The sequence below is a fragment of the Ovis aries genome, chromosome 3 (assembly GCF_016772045.2).
Source record: "Ovis aries strain OAR_USU_Benz2616 breed Rambouillet chromosome 3, ARS-UI_Ramb_v3.0, whole genome shotgun sequence".
Lineage (NCBI taxonomy): Eukaryota > Metazoa > Chordata > Mammalia > Artiodactyla > Bovidae > Ovis > Ovis aries.
In genome coordinates, this window is record NC_056056.1 from 96,024,169 (window position 1) to 96,039,942 (window position 15,774).

General features: G+C 44.1%; 1 protein-coding gene across 1 annotated transcript in view; it reads left to right on the top strand.

Annotated features, from left to right (window-relative positions):
• Positions 1 to 7,113: 7,113 nt before the first annotated feature.
• The window catches only part of MTHFD2 (methylenetetrahydrofolate dehydrogenase (NADP+ dependent) 2, methenyltetrahydrofolate cyclohydrolase), a 31,753-nt gene continuing 23,092 nt past the window's right edge, over positions 7,114 to 15,774 (top strand). Inside the window, exon 1 of the mRNA XM_004006088.6 lies at positions 7,114 to 7,227. Within this exon, the coding sequence (XP_004006137.4) occupies positions 7,127 to 7,227 (101 nt within the window). The 5' untranslated portion in view covers positions 7,114 to 7,126. The remainder of the gene's footprint in view (positions 7,228 to 15,774) is intronic.

The following is a 15,774-nucleotide window of genomic DNA, read 5'->3' on the forward strand; positions in this document are numbered from 1 at the left end:
GAATAACCAACAAATCACAGAAGAAATCAAAAAGAAATCAAAATATGCATAGAAACGAATGAAAATGAAAACACAACATCCCCAAACCTGTGGGACACTGTAAAAGCAGTGCTAAGGGGAAAGTTCATAGCAATCCTGGCATACCTCAAGAAACAAGAAAAAAGTCAAATAAACAACCTAACTCTACACCTGTGTGTGTGTTTTAAATAAAGAACACACATTGCTGTCATAGTAAGAAAAAAGTCACTGCTCTCTCTGGTCGAATGTTCTAGAGACTGGTCTGCCTGTCTTAGTGCTATCTACTTTAGTGGTATTAAAATAGAAGGTACATTGGCCAAAAAATAGTATGTTCCAAGATGAGAGAAATTCAGGGGATATGAGATGGATAGACGTGTTCTAAACTGGCCTACTGTGAAAACAGGATCATGGTCTGGGTGTCAATATTGATTTCCCTAGGGAGAGAAGCCAGGGTGTGGTAGACAATCAGAGAGCTTAGGAGAGCAGGTTTCACGGATTGATACAGAAATATTTCAATGTTTCACAACTGTAGTGGCTGTTCTGGTGCCATTATGAGTTCCAGATCACAAGGGATGCCTGGCATAATCCTTACTTAGAAATTGCTCTGGGATGATAATGAGTCCTTGATTTCTTCAAGTAAATCAGTTACGCTGAAGGTTTGATGGGTGGTGGAATGGGTTGGTGTTCATAATCTCTGTGGGTTCCTTCTAGACATGGAACACTGTTAGAGTTTAGCTACCAACTCTGTGGGTTCTACCACAATGGCCTTGTCTGCCCCACTGTTCTCTCTCACCCATTTATTGTTCTAAGTTACTTTGCCTGGGTGTAGTCTGGGTTTCTCCTTATCTGTTTATTAAATATTCACGCCACATGAAGTGGAGGGCTAGAGGCAAGGCTTCCATGTCAGGCCCATCTAGCTTATCTTGCTGGTGAATGACTTCAGGCAAGAGCTGAGCCTCAGCTCTTTCCGCATAACATATACCCCACAGGATTGTTGGGATCAAAGAAGATGCTTCTGAACCCAATTCGGTTCTGTTCAGCTGCTCAGTCATGTCCAACTCTTTGTGACCCCATGGACTGCAGCATGCCAGGCTTCCCTGTCCATCACCAACTCCCAGAACTTACTCGAACTCATGTCCATTGAGTTGGTAGTGCCACCCAACCATCTCATCCTCTATCGTCCCCTTCTCCTCCTGCCTTCCATCTTTCCCAGCATCAGGGTCTTTTCCAGTGGGTCAGTTCTTTGCATCAGGTGGCCAAAGTATTGGAGTTTCAGCTTTAGTATCAGTCCTTCCAATGGATATTCAGGACTGATTTCCTTTAAGATGGATTGGTTTGATCTCCTTGCAGTCCAAGAGACTGAACCCAGTGTCTGACACCAAAGAAGTGCTCAATAAATTGTAGCTAATAGCAGAGCATGGGCTCTGGAGCCAGTCTGTCTGGCATCAATCTCTGCCCTCCCCTTACTAGCTCCCTGACCTTGGACATGTTCCTTAAACTTCCTATGCCTCATTTTCCCTATCTTTAAGATGGAGGTAATAATGGCACTTACTTCATAGGGTTACTGTGAAAGTTAAATAGGATAATATATGCAAAGGTGATAAAACAGTGCCTGACACATTGCAAGTATTCAGTAAAGCTTAGTTATTATTAGAAGGATTATTAATAGATATTTGTTTGGTTATAAAGGAGGTTTGTACTTGCATAAATGAAATGAGTCAGGAGATATGAATGGTCTCGGTTTAATAAGCCCACATCATATTGAAACAGGAGGGAAGGGGGCACGGCACAACTTTTAAAAGAATGACATAGCCATGTTGCTGTTGTTGTTTAGTTGCTAAGTCCTGTCTGACACTTTTGTATCGCCATGGACTGTAGGCTATCAGGCTCCTCTGTCCATGGGATTTTCCAGGCAAGAATACCAGAGTGGGCTGCCATTTCCTTCTCCAGGGGATTTTCCCGACCCAAGGATTGAATCCACATCTTCTGCATAGGCAGGTGGATTCTTTACCATTGAGCCACCAGGGGAGCCCTGACATAGCCATAGGATATGAGAAAAACTGGTTAGAACCAGCTAGGTCCAAGATGGCAGAAGATTGGACTTCCAATGGAACTTAAGCCTCATTATATAGTCATTGTAATACATTACGATGTCAAGTGACACATCCACAGGTGCCATGACAATTCTGAGACCAACTGAAAGAGGCCCCAAAGTGGGTCCATTTCCTAGAAATCCCCTCTTCCCTGAAATAGTTGGAATAATCCTCTCACTCATTAGCCTATGAAATTACCCAGCCCATAAAAACCAATCATGCTGTATTTTGCCTTCTGAGATGGCCCACACCTTGTCTGTGGAGTCTGTTGCTTTCTAAATAAGTCCTCTTCTTACATATCAGTTTGTGTCTCACTGAATTTGTCCTGTGACAAGATATCAAGAACCTGAACTTCATCAGATCCTGAGACTAGGTGTGTGATCTCAATTAAAGGACCATGGGGGACTTTTCTGGTGGTCCAGTGGTTGAGAACCTGCCTGCCAATGCAGGGGCCATGGGTTCAATCTCTGGTCCAAAAAGACTTCACATGCTGCAAGACAGTTAAGCCAGTGCACCGCAACTACTGGGCCTGCGTTCTAGAACCCTTGAACTGCAACAGCTGAAGCCTGCACACCCTAGGGCATGTGCTCTGAAACGAGAAGACACCACAATGAGAAGCCTGCACACTGCGATGAAGAGTAGCTCCTACTTGCTAAAACTAGAGAAAGCCCGTGCATAGCAATGAAGACCCAGCACAGTCAAAAATAAAAATAAATAAGTAAATAAAAGAAAAAAGACCATGGGTTCAAGTCCCAATCTAGCTTGCAGGTTTTCAGCTGGCAAGCCATGAAGGGACAATGATAAGATAAAATATTGAGAATTGGGGGTTGGTCCTAGATGGGCTTGTGGGACACAAGCCAGGTGTACCAGGGAGGACGCTCTGCTGATGTGTACCCATTTTATCAGACTGGTCAACCGAGAATGCTTTGGGGCTCTAATGCAGAACCTAGGTCCAGACTAGAGGAATGATGGCAATTAACATGGTTTATCATAGAAAGATGGTGTGGAATGGCTATGCTTATGCACATTCAACAGCAGGTCTAGGACAGAAATATTGCTGGAGGTTTTGATAATTTATACTGTTCTTCTGACTCTGAACTTTTTCTTCTGTGTTCATTCCTATTCCGTTTCTTTCTTTTCTTAACCCCAGAACACTGGCGTGGCTACCAAGATGTACTTTCTGTTGACAAGTGCATGTGTGCTAAGTTGCTTCAATTATGTCCGACTCTTTGTGACCCCATGGACTGTAGCCCAAGCTCCTTTGCCCATGGGATTCTCCAGGCAAGAATACTAGAGGGGGTTGCCACGCCCACCTCCAGGCAATCTTCCGGACCTAGGGATCGAACCCACATCTCTTATGTCTCCTCTTTTGGCAGGTGGATTCTTTACCACTAGCGCCACCTGGGAAGCCCTCTGTTGACAAGTGCTGACCCTTTATTTCCAACTTGCAGCTAGGTCAACTCCTGCTGATCATCCACACTGAGTGATAGCTTCTGTACCATTCCTTTGCAACAACTTTTTGGGCACTAACATCTGATTGGGAGACTATCCTGGAAGGGATAACATCTAAACTCATAAGTGCCTGGTGGATTTTTTTCTTTTTTGCCACACCACACAGCTTGCAGGATCTGAGTTCCCCAACTAGGGACTGAAGCTGCACCCTCTACACTGCAAGTGTGGAGTCCTGACTACTAGACTGCCAGGGAAGGAAATGGTGAGTTTTGACGGCAGAATGAAACCTCTAGATAGCACAGGAGTTAGCAAATCACCTCAGGTTCAGGCCTGAAATGGGTCAGGCTGTATCAATCCTGTCCCCTCTGGGCCATATACTCTGGGATGGGATTGGGAAAAATTAAGACAACAGGAATTAAAACAGAAAAAACTTACTAGCTTATGTAATCTGATTTGGCCACAATATGAGTTAGGATATTTAAATGGAGTGAGATATTCAAATTTTGTATCTTGGCTATGGAACCCAAAAGGACTTTAAGGCATGTGTAGCTCAGAGGTATAACTTTAGGAAGGACACAGAGGACATATTAACTGACCCAGCCTACAGGGTCAGGATCCCATACAAACAAAGCTCCCTCCTCCCTGAGGTACAAAATATTTTGGCTATGAATTTCATAGCCCACAGTGCCCCAGACATTAGGCACAAAATTCAGAAAACAACTGCTGATCCCCAGACTCCTGATAAATGATTTCTTCCAATTGGCTTAGTTGTTTTTCAATAATAGGGATCTGGCTGAAAAGACTGAACACACCCAGAGAAATATGCAAAAGGCTCAGATGATGGCAGTGGTTTTGATCACTCAAAGGCCAACAAAGGGGAAACTGGTTTTTCTGGACCGATTTGATCCTTGCAGACCCTTAGTCCCATGGGTACCTGGATAGGATCAGTGTACCCTGTGTGGACAAAAGGGGCACGGGAGGGAGGATAGTAATAAACATGCCCTGTGGGGAGTTGGAAGAGGGAATGCCTCAAACACCAGAGAGCCTCCGGGGCCCCGCAGCCATTGAGGGTTTTGCAATCAGAAGACTGAGGGGGCCCAAGGCCAAAAGAGACTCTGCCTAGAGATACCATCTACATAACTAATGCCTTGCCTCAGGTGGTCATTGATGTAGCAGGCTACTTGAAAGAATTCCTTACAGATACTAGTGCTGTTAGGGGAGCCACTGACAAAAGCTGTCTGCCTGGACTGGACACAACATTAACCACTTACAACAGGAGGTCCTGGTAAGGAACCTAGAACTAACAAACTACCACCAACCAGAAGAATTCGGGAAAGGTCAAAGGGAGAGACACTAGTTCATATGTCCTACCAGTTTCCCAGAATCTTCTCACTGGATCCCTCTTGGCTGAGTGATTTGTGCGCTACCCGGAATGACCCTGAGTCAGAATGATTGGCCAGAAACAACCCATCACCATAAAACCCAAGACTGTGAGCCTCATGGTAAAGCAGTTCTCCTGGGTTCCCTTACCCTGAAGCTCTGACTGGAGACACTTCCCAATAAAGTCTCTTGACTTGTCAGTACATGTGTCTCCTTAGACAATTTCTGAGTATTCGCTAAGAGCCCACACAGGGGCCCTAGAAAGGATTTTGTTTCCTGTAACACTGCAACATTTTCAGTCTTAACCTGAAGAATTGGAAACCTTAGCAATCATAAGGAGTGAGGGGGTGTCAGGGAAGAGGCAGGGGTTCACTTTCCTGGAATGCCTTATGTGCAACATCAGTGGCCAATGGTTTCTACATTCCTTGCTGTTTGTGCCTGATTGTCCCATCCCTTTAAAGGGAAGAGGTTTATTAACTATGTTAGAAGCCACTCTTGTTTCTGGATGGGTGAGAGAACCACACTCGTCATCTAATGATTCTAATAGAAAGTGGAAAGGAAGAAAATCTAAAGCTAAAGTAGAAGCCTTAGTAGATCCTGGAATGTGGAATATTGAGGTTCTTGTTCAGTTGCTCAGTTGTGTCTGACTCTTTGAGACCCCACGGACTGCAGCATGCCAGCCGTCCCTATCCTTCACCATCTCCCAGAGTTTGCTATGTCCTTTATAGGAAAAAAAAGAGAGAAAAAGAAGAATGAAGGAAAAAGAAAAGTAATTTTGGGGGTGGGGTGGGGCTGGAATCACGTGTTACAGTTAAGTATCATGCTCAGGGTCGTTTGATCTAGAAAAGTACCTTATCCTTTGTCTTTCGTGACTTTGACGTTTTTGAAGAGTACCGGGTGCTTTTCTTGTGGAACCTCTCTCAGTTTTGACTTGTCTGATACTTTCTTGTGTTTAGATTTACTAATACCTTCCAAAATTTCGGGACTGTGGCTTTTTCCTGTTTTAACATTCCAGGTCTATGATCTCTCCTCTATGTGTGTAAATAAGAAATCTGTAATGAGTTTAGGGAATTCAATGGTTTAAGAAAATCACTCCATTCAATATTCAGGCTGGCTATGACTTATAAAGTGATGTGACCTCCTTCATATAATGTGTGCTTGTCCTGTTACTGGTGGTGTTAATTCTGATCACTTGTTTAAGGTAATGACTGTCAGGTTTCTCCACTGTAAATGTGCCGTTTCCCTCGTTTGCTATTAATAAAAATACTTTGTGGGAGAGATACTTTGAGACTATGCAAATAAGGCTGCCAGACAGATAAAATACAGGAAGCCAAGTTTAATCTGAATTCCTGATAACAGATAAATACTGTTTTTTTTTTTTTTTTTACTCTGCTGGGTCTTTGTTGCTAGGCAAGGGCTTTCTCTAGTTGAGGTGAGCTAGGGGTTACTCTCTAATTGCGCTGGCTTCTCTTCTTGCAGAGCTGGCAGGCTTTGGTAGTTGCTCTGCACGAACTTAGTTGTCCTGCCATACATGGGATCTTAGCTCCTGGACCAGGGAGGGCACCCTGGCACCCTGCGGGGAAGGCAGACTCTTAACCAGTGTACCACCAGGGAAGTCGCCAGATGAAAGCTTTTTTAGTAAAGTATGACTCGTCCTCCCAAGTTTAATTGGGCATCTTGTATTTTTGTTTGCAAGATCTAGCAAATCTATATATAGATCACTTGTTCCTCATCCAACTTCAGTTGTTTTGACATTCACTTATGTCTCAATTTTTACTATGATTTTGCCAAATAGTTGTTTTCTAACTGCACCTTTCTTCTACATATACTAGCTGCTATTCCGTCTTCCTATCTTTTTATCCACTCTTAACAGCGTCTGGCACACAGTAGGCACTCAAGATATTTGCTCAATGAATGAATGACATGGTCAGGCATCCCTGACGACTTTTGCCAGGGGCGCTTGCCTTGCACAGCCAGTTTAGGCAAGCTCTCCAGTCTTCAGAGTCACGCCGGGGCTTCTCCAAGGTAAAGGAAGACAACGATTGGCTCCTTCAGCTCCAGCGGCCCAACAGACTGCAAGTGGAGAGCGGCAGGGACCAATGGGTGCCGGCAGGAGGCGAGGCCTGCCACGCTGCAGCGGTATAACCGTGCGGTCAGCGCGCGTATCTTTCCCCGCGCTGACGATGGCCGCAGCCTCCTTTATAACCACTCTGGTCACCCGACTGCTCCGGTCCGCGCAGAGTGGCCGCCTCCATCAACGCCCTTTCCACCTCTCGGCAGTGCGGTAAGAGGGTCGGCGGGCTGGGTCAGCGCGGAAAACCGAGGGGAGCTGAGAGCCGGCCCGCCTAGGTACGCCTTTCTGGAGCATCTCGGTCCCGGGCGGTGGTGGTCACAGAGAGGGGTGTGGCGGGGCGACGCGGCAGCTCAGCGTGGCCTCAGTGTACCGCTCGGGCTCTCACTCGGCGTGTGGGCTGAGCCCGGGAGCCCGCCTTTCGGGAAGGAGCCGGTCTCCGGCAAGCTCCGGGCGTTGCCCTGTCCCGAGGCCAGTCCGCCGGTGGGACGGCGCCCACGGTGTGGAGCAGAGGTGCAGGCGGGCTCTGGGGCGCCACGATTTACGTGGGAGCATACAGAAGTCACAGGCCAGGACCGACCTTGGCCGTGAAACCGAGAGCTGGAAAGCCGAGACGTTTTGGCGAGCGCGAGTAAGAGTTGTAAGTAAGCAGCCTTCTGCGACCCGCCCCTTCCCGGAACCCTAGCGGCGGAGAGGGTTAAAGCAGTCTGATGAAATCCACAAGCTTTGCTCGCCCGGTACCAGCACTTCCCTCTTCCTCCAGGTTGTGGATGTGGCTCACGCTGCTCTGCAAGCTGCTCCTTTCCCTCCCAAGAGAATAATCAATGTGCAGTGGTCACCGGGACTTTGACTGCAGCCCGCCTGGAGTTGGTCAGTGCCAGATCAAGTAAACTGAGGTGGTGAACACCCGGGAAGAGAAGAGGGAGTTTTCTTCAGTTCAGTTCAGTTCAGTTCAGTCGGTCAGTCGTGACCTAGTCTTTGCGACCCCATGAATCGCAGCACGCTAGGCCTCCCTGTCCATCACCAACTCCCGGAGTTCACTCAAACTCACGTCTATCGAGTCGGTGATGCCATCCAGCCATCTCATCCTCTGTCGTCCTTTTTCTCCTGCCCCCAATCCCTCCCAGCATCTTGGGAAGTTATACATATTTCATGATCTTTCTGGACCACAAATTCCCATTCTAAACATAGGTTGAAGAGTTTTGGGGGGAGGGAGAGCTGTGATTTCAGTTCCCTAAATATATGCACCCTGTTTCCTTTCAGTCTTTAGAACTTATTTGTAACAGCAGCCCCTTTATCCAGGTACTGTGCTAGGCTGTGCATTATTCAGAGATGGTAAAAAAACTGCTCTTTAGTGGAACTTCCCTACCTGTCAAGGGGCAGAACAGTGTGTAATTTCCAATCAGTGTAAAAATGCTGTTAGAGATGTTTTCCAAGGTGCTGTTGGAACACAGAATGGGGATTAATGCATTAAAAAAAAATATTTGAGACTTCCCTGGTGGTACAATGGATAAGAATCCACCTGCCAATGAAGGAGCACAGGCTGGATCCCTGGTTGGGGAAGATTCCACATGCGGTGGGGCAGCTGAGCCCATGTGCCACAAACACTAAGCCTGCCAGTTGCAGTTACTGAAGCCCGCAAGCCCTAGAGCCCGTGCTCCTGGCCGCCTGTGCTCCCAGGGCCGCAAGAGAAGCCACCATGGTGAGAAGCCTGTGCTTGGCAAGAAAGAGTAGCCCCTGCTTGCTGCAACCAGAGAAAGCCCTCAGGCAACAATGAAGACTCAGCACAGCCAAAAATAAAACTAATTAATTAACATAAAAATATTAATTTATTTGGCTGTACTGGGTCTTAGTTGCTGGAAGTGGGATCTAGTTCCCTGACCAGGGATGGAACTGACCCCCTGCATTGGGAGGTCGGAGTTCTAGCCACTGGACCATCAGGGAAGTCTCTAATCCATTGTTGGAAGATTTCCGGGGAGACATTCAAGGATTTTCTTAGTCTGACCCTGATCTGCCTTTCCAGCCCCATGTTTTATTACTCTCTATTCTCCTCCCTCTTACTCCCTTCCTGAGTTCTGGCCGCATGTGGTTCCATGATTGGAAGGAGATTTATAAGGAGCTTCCAATTTGTAATCTAAAGAACTGGAACAGTTTGCTCATGCTGTCTAGTAACCAGTGTCCTCCTTTCACTTTTCTGGATGAATAGGTTTCCACATCTCTGAAGGTAGTAAGTACATTTAGTATTCAGGCTTCTGATGTATTGCTTTGATTACTGCTAGTTGGTAAAATTAAAACGTCTTTTAAAAATATAGGTCTGCATTGTTCCTTTGGGTGGGTGGGTGGGGGTAGTGTGAGAGTTTTCATGGTTAGATAGTATTGTAGACCATGGGGTATAGAAAAAAAAAGAACTTTGGAGGCAGAAGTTTGTGTTTGAATTTTGTTACTATTGTTTCAGTTTCTTGTTCTGTATAATGGGCTTATTATAATAGTCCCAAGTAACTGAGACCAATACAATTATTTCTGTGACCAAGTGAACTAATTTAAGGGAGTTGGTGATGGACAGGGAGGCCTGGCGTGATGCAATTCATGGGGTCACAAAGAGTCGGACACGACTGAGCGACTGAACTGAACTGAGGTAACTGAGAGTAATGTATGTAAGGCTCTAACTGAAATGTCTAGTGTTTAATAAATATAGAGTTCCATCTCCCTTTGTGCCTTTGTTCACTCATTACTGACTAATTAGTAGATAACAGAACCCTTTCCAAAATAAGTCATGATCATGAATTGTAAATTATATCTGATACTAATTTTTCATGGAAAATCTAGTACTATAATCTATTAAATTAGGAGAGTGAAGATGCTACTGACAGATTTTGGTTTTTAATTTTATTTGGACAGTCCTTCAGTCCTTTCTAGTCTGTTGATTCATAATTTTAAGGGAAATTTTCCTAAACACATTTGTGAAAGCACTTCTAAATAAATGTTAGCTAATATGGTTAATACATTTTGGATTCCCTGTGGGACTAATTCAGTCTCCATTTCCATTTATTCTGGGGTAGCAGTAACTTTCGGGGAAGGCAATGGCACCCCACTCCAGTACTCTTGCCTGGAAAATCCCATGGCTGGAAGAGCCTGGTAGGCTGCAGTCCATGGGTCGCTAAGAGTCGGGCACGACTGAGTGACTTTACTTTCACTTTTCACTTTCATGCATTGGAGAAGGAAACGGCAATCCACTCCAGTGTTCCTGCCTGGAGAATCCCAGGGATGGGGGAGCCTGGTGGGCTGCCGTCTATGGGGTCGCACAGAGTCGGACACGACTGAAGCGACTTAGCAGCAGCAGCAGTAACTTTATCTGCCCTTCAGCAAAAAAAGTTAAAAAGTTGGGAAATTAGGTAATGAAGCCCTCATAGGACTGTGTTTCACATTTGGCAGAGCTGTGGTCCAAGGAGGAGAGCTAAAACAATTATATTATGAACAATACTTATTGCACTGTGGCTTTGTTTTGGCTCTTGTTACTGTTTGACTTTTTCTTCTTTTTTTTTTTTTTAAAGCAAATTGGCATAACATCCAGAACTAGCCTCTGAAATTTGGAACACTGGTTTCTCCCAGAACCCTGTGTCCTTAGCTTTATTATATCATGCTTAGCCCAAATGTGCTGCTACCATTTTCTCTTACGTTTACTACTTTCAAAAGGAACTTTTTAATGAAGTGAAATCTAACTTCACTCAATATTTTTTTATAGATCCTTATGAGTATATAAATAAATAAATATATCTATTGTATTGTTAAAGATGTGTCTCTGTAAATCTAACCAACAGAGAGTTAGAAATTAATTTTTAGTTAATATATATGCTTAGTACTTTATATCTTATTTCATTCAATATAAATTACTGTCCTAAGCCCTTTTAAACTAATCTTTCACTCTATTTCTGTCACAGGACAGATATTTTCGGTATTATCATAGATCAAGAATGTTGCCAGGGGTACTTGTATCAGCAAAGCCCTTTTGAAGAAGTTCCCTTCAACCCTAAATCTGAAATGGATTTGTAAATATTAATGTGTTTTCCTTAATTTCCCATGAATATATTAGAAATGTTGTTATATATTTTACAATCTACTAGTATTATCAAGTAAAATCTAGGTAAAAGCATTTGGTTTGCTATAAAATTGTGGTATCTTTTAAAAATGTTTATTTAATTAATTAATTTATTTTCCAGGTCTTAGTTGCTACATGTGGGATCTTAGTTGTGGCACGTAAACTCTTAGTTGTGGCATGTGGGATGTAGTTCCCTGACCAGGGATTGAACTCGGGGCCCCTGCATTGGGAGTGTGGGTTCCTCTAAGCCACAGGACCACCAGGGAAGTCTGTTGATACCATCTTAATATCTCAAAAGATGGAAATACAGATTAATATAAGGTTTAGGTATAAAATTACTGCATTACATGTAAGACACTGAGACTTGGTTTAAAGTAGGTATTTAATCACAATGCAACTTAAAAGCAGGCATTGAAGACTTAGACTGTTAGAGCATTAGCTTTAACATTTTTAATTAACAGTGGCCTGGCAAATTAATTCTATCTGACCACACAAAATATCCAGTACCTTGATGTCATCCCTGAGTGTTAAATATGTGCTGTTAAAAAAAAAAAATGTGCTATAAGGGGAAATAGACTGTTTCAGTGTTTCAAAGAATTATATTCTTAATTAATGTTGAGTTGTAGCATTCCTTATGACACTGGGGACAAAAATCTGAAGGGAAAGTCTTGTTTTCAGTGGGGGTCCTTTTTCTTAATGTACACTTTCTTGTTCTACTTGAAGTAATGTGAACTTTACTGTGCAGATATATGTGGAAATAAGAAAGCCAGGAATCTTCCACATTGGAACCCAGGAAGAGCTGCATAATCAGTTGTGATTAGGGAGAGATAGACTTTCAGAGATTTGAACATATTTGAGGGACTACAGGTTCTTCTAGATCTGAGTTGTCTTATTGTCTGTCCCCTAACAAGCACTTTCTCATCCCTGTGATTCTCGTATGTGAATGTAGGTCAGAGAGAGGCTCTTACTGATCTGGTTCCTTACCACTACTCCTGATGCATAAGCCTTTGCACCAACTAGACTGCAGGCCAGCCTAGAAATTGTTCTGAGCATCAGATGCTCCTGGTGTGTCAGCTGTGGATGGGGTACTGAGGTCTGTGGTAGAGCACACTGCCATCGATGAGATGGATATGCCCTAGTCCCCCTTCCAATCCCTATTCTTTTTATTTTTATTTTTATTTTTTAATTTTTATTTTTACTTTATTTTACTTTACAATACTGTATTGGTTTTGCCATACATTGACATGAATCCAGCACGGGTGTATATGCGTTCCCAAACATGAACCCCCCCTCCCACCTCCCTCCCCATAACATCTCTCTGGGTCATCACCGTGCACCAGCCCCAAGCATGCTGTATCCTGTGTCGGACATAGACTGGCGATTTGATTCTTACATGATAGTATACGTGTTACAATGCCATTCTCCCAAATCATCCCACCCTCTCCCTCTCCCTCAGAGTCCAAAAGTCCGTTATACACATCTGTGTCTTTTTTGCTGTCTTGCATACAAGGTCGTCATTGCCATCTTTCTAAATTCCATATATATGTATTAGTATACTGTATTGGTGTTTTTCTTTCTGGCTTACTTCACTCTGTATAATCGGCTCCAGTTTCATCCATCTCATCAGAACTGATTCAAATGTATTCTTTTTAATGGCTTAGTAATACTCCATTGTGTATATGTACCACAGCTTTCTTATCCATTCATCTGCTGATGGACATCTAGGTTGTTTCCATGTCCTGGCTATTATAAACAGTGCTGCGATGAACATTGGGGTACATGTGTCTCTTTCAATTCTGGTTTCCTTGGTGTGTATGCCCAGCAGTGGGATTGCTGGGTCATAAGGTAGTTCTATTTGCAATTTTTAAGGAATCTCCACACTGTTCTCCAAAGTGGCTGTACTAGTTTGCATTCCCACCAACAGTGTAGGAGGGTTCCCTTTCTCCACACCCTCTCCAGCATTTACCTATTCTTTTTAAATTAATTTTTGGTTGTGCTGGGTCTTCCTTGCTGTGCGATGGCTGTCTCTAGCTGCTGCACGCGGGGGCGACTCCTCGTTACGGTGCACAGGCTTCTCATTGAGCGGTGTGGCTTGCTGCAGAGCACGGACTTTAGGTGTGTGGGCTTCTGTAGGGGCAGCTCACAGGCTCTAGAGCGATGGCTTCCTAGCTATGCCACATGGGCTTAGCTGCCCTGAGGTATGGGGGATTTTCCTGGATCAGGGATTGGAACTGTGTCCCTGCGTTGGAAGCTGGATTCTTATCCACTGTACCACCAGGGAAGTCCACAATCCCCTATCCTTCTGAAAAATCTTTTTGAGGAAGGACTATGGAGAGGAGTTGTCATTGTTGTATCTGACTCTTTGTGACCCCATGGACTGCAGCACGCCAGACTTCCCTGTCCTTCACCATCTCCTGGAGTTGCTCATAATGGCACCCCACTCCAGTACTCTTGCCTGGAAAATCCCATGGATGGAGGAGCCTGGTAGGCTGCAGTCCATGGGGTCGCGAAGAGCCAGACATGACTGAGTGACTTCCCTTTCACTTTTCACTTTCATGCATTGGAGAAGGATATGGCAACCCACTCCAGTGTTCTTGCCTGGAGAGTCCCAGGGACGGGGGAGCCTGGTGGGCTGCCGTCTATGGCGTCGCACAGAGTCAGACACGACTGAAGTGACTTAGCAGCAGCAGCAGCATGTCCATTGAGTCGGTGATGCCATCTAACTGGCTCATCCTCTGTGGCACGCTTCTCCTTCTGCCCTCAATCTTTCCCAGCATCAGGGTCTTTTCCAAAGAGTCGGCTGTTCCCATTAAGTGGCCAAAGTATTGGAGCTTTAGCTTCAAGCAGCAGTCCTTTCAGTGCATAGTCAGGGTTGATTTCCCTTAGGATTGACTGGTTTGATCTCTTTGCCATCCAAGAGACTCTCAAGAGTCTTCTCCAGCACCACAGTTCAAAAGCATCAGTTCTTCAGTGTTCAGCCTTCTTTATGGTCCAACTTTTACATCTGTAAACGACTACTGGAAAAACCATAGCTTTGACTACGGACCTTTGTCGGCAAAGTAATGTCTCTGCTTTTAATATGCTCTCTAGGTTTATCATAGCTTTTCTTCCAAGGAGCAAGTGTCTTTTAATTTCATGGCTGCAATCATGATCTGCAGTGATTTTGGAGCCCAAGAAAATAAAATCTGTCACTGTTTCCACTCCCCCCCCCCCCCTTCTATTTATCATGAAGTGATGGGGCTGAATGCCATGATCTTAGTTTTTGGAATGTTGAATTTTAAGCCACCTTTTTCACTCTTCTCTTTCACCCTAATCAAGAGGCTCTTTAGTTCTTCTTCACTTTCTGCCAGGAGGGTGGTGTCATCTGCATATCTGAGGTTATTAATTCTCCCAGCAGTCTTGATTCCAGCTTGTGCTTCATCCAGCCCAGCATTTCTCATGATGTACTCTGCATAGAAGTTAAAATAGCAGGGTGACAATACGCAGCCTTGACATACTCCTTTCCTGATTTGGAACCAGTCTGTTGTTCCATGTCCGGTTCTAACTGTTGCTTCTTGACCTGCATACAGATTTCTCAGGAGGCAAGTCAGGTGGTCTGGTATTCCCATCTCTTGAAGAATTTTCCACAGTTTGTAGTGATCCACACAGTCAAAGGCTTTAGTGTACGTAATCAATGAAGCAGAAATAGATGTTTTTCTGGAATTCACTTGCTTTCTCTGTGATCCAACAAATGTTGGCAATTTGGTTTCTGGTCCTTCTGCCTTTTCTAAACCCAGCTTGTACCTCTGGAAGTTCTCAGTTCATCCTGCTGAAGCCTAGCTTGAAGGATTTTGAGCCTTACCTTGCTAGCATGTGAAATGAGTGCAATTGTGTGGTAGTTTGAACATTTGGTGTTGCCCTTCTTTGAGATTGGAATGAAGACTAATTTTTCCAGTCCCGTAGCCACTCTTGAGTTTTCCAAATTTGCTGACATATTGAGTGTAGCACTTTATCCAGGTCATTAAGACCTTTTTTGTATAGTTCTTCTGTGTATACTTGCCACTTCTTCTTAATCTCTTCTGCTTCTGTTGAGTCCCCTACCCTTTCTGTTCTTTGTACTTTCCATCATGCATGAAATGTTCGCTTAATATCTCCAGTTTTCTTGAACAGATCTCTAGTCTTTCCCATCCTATTAATTTCCTCTATTTCTTTGCATTGTTCACTTAAGAAGAATTTCTTAGCTCCCTTTGCTATTCCCTGGAACTCTTTATTCAGTCGGGTATATCTTTCCCTTTCTCCCTTGCTTTTTGCTTCTCTTCTTTCCTCAGCTATTTGTAAAGCCTCCTCAGACAACCGCTTTGCCTTCTTGCATTTCTTTTTCTTTGGGATGGTTGATCACTGCCTCCTGTACAATGTTAAACCTCCATCCATGGTTCTTTAGGCACTCTGTCTACCAGATCTAATCCCTTGAATCTATTTGTCACCTCCATTGTATAATCATAAGGGGTTTGATTTAGGTCATACCTGGATGGCCTAGTGGTTTTCCTGATTTTCTTCAATTTTAGCCTGAAATTTTACAGTAGGTATTGTCCAGTATATTGTTTATTGGTTTAACTGCATAATATTATTTAAATATTTTAAAGTACATGTAGATTAAAAGCCAATTCACTAACTGGGAAATGATT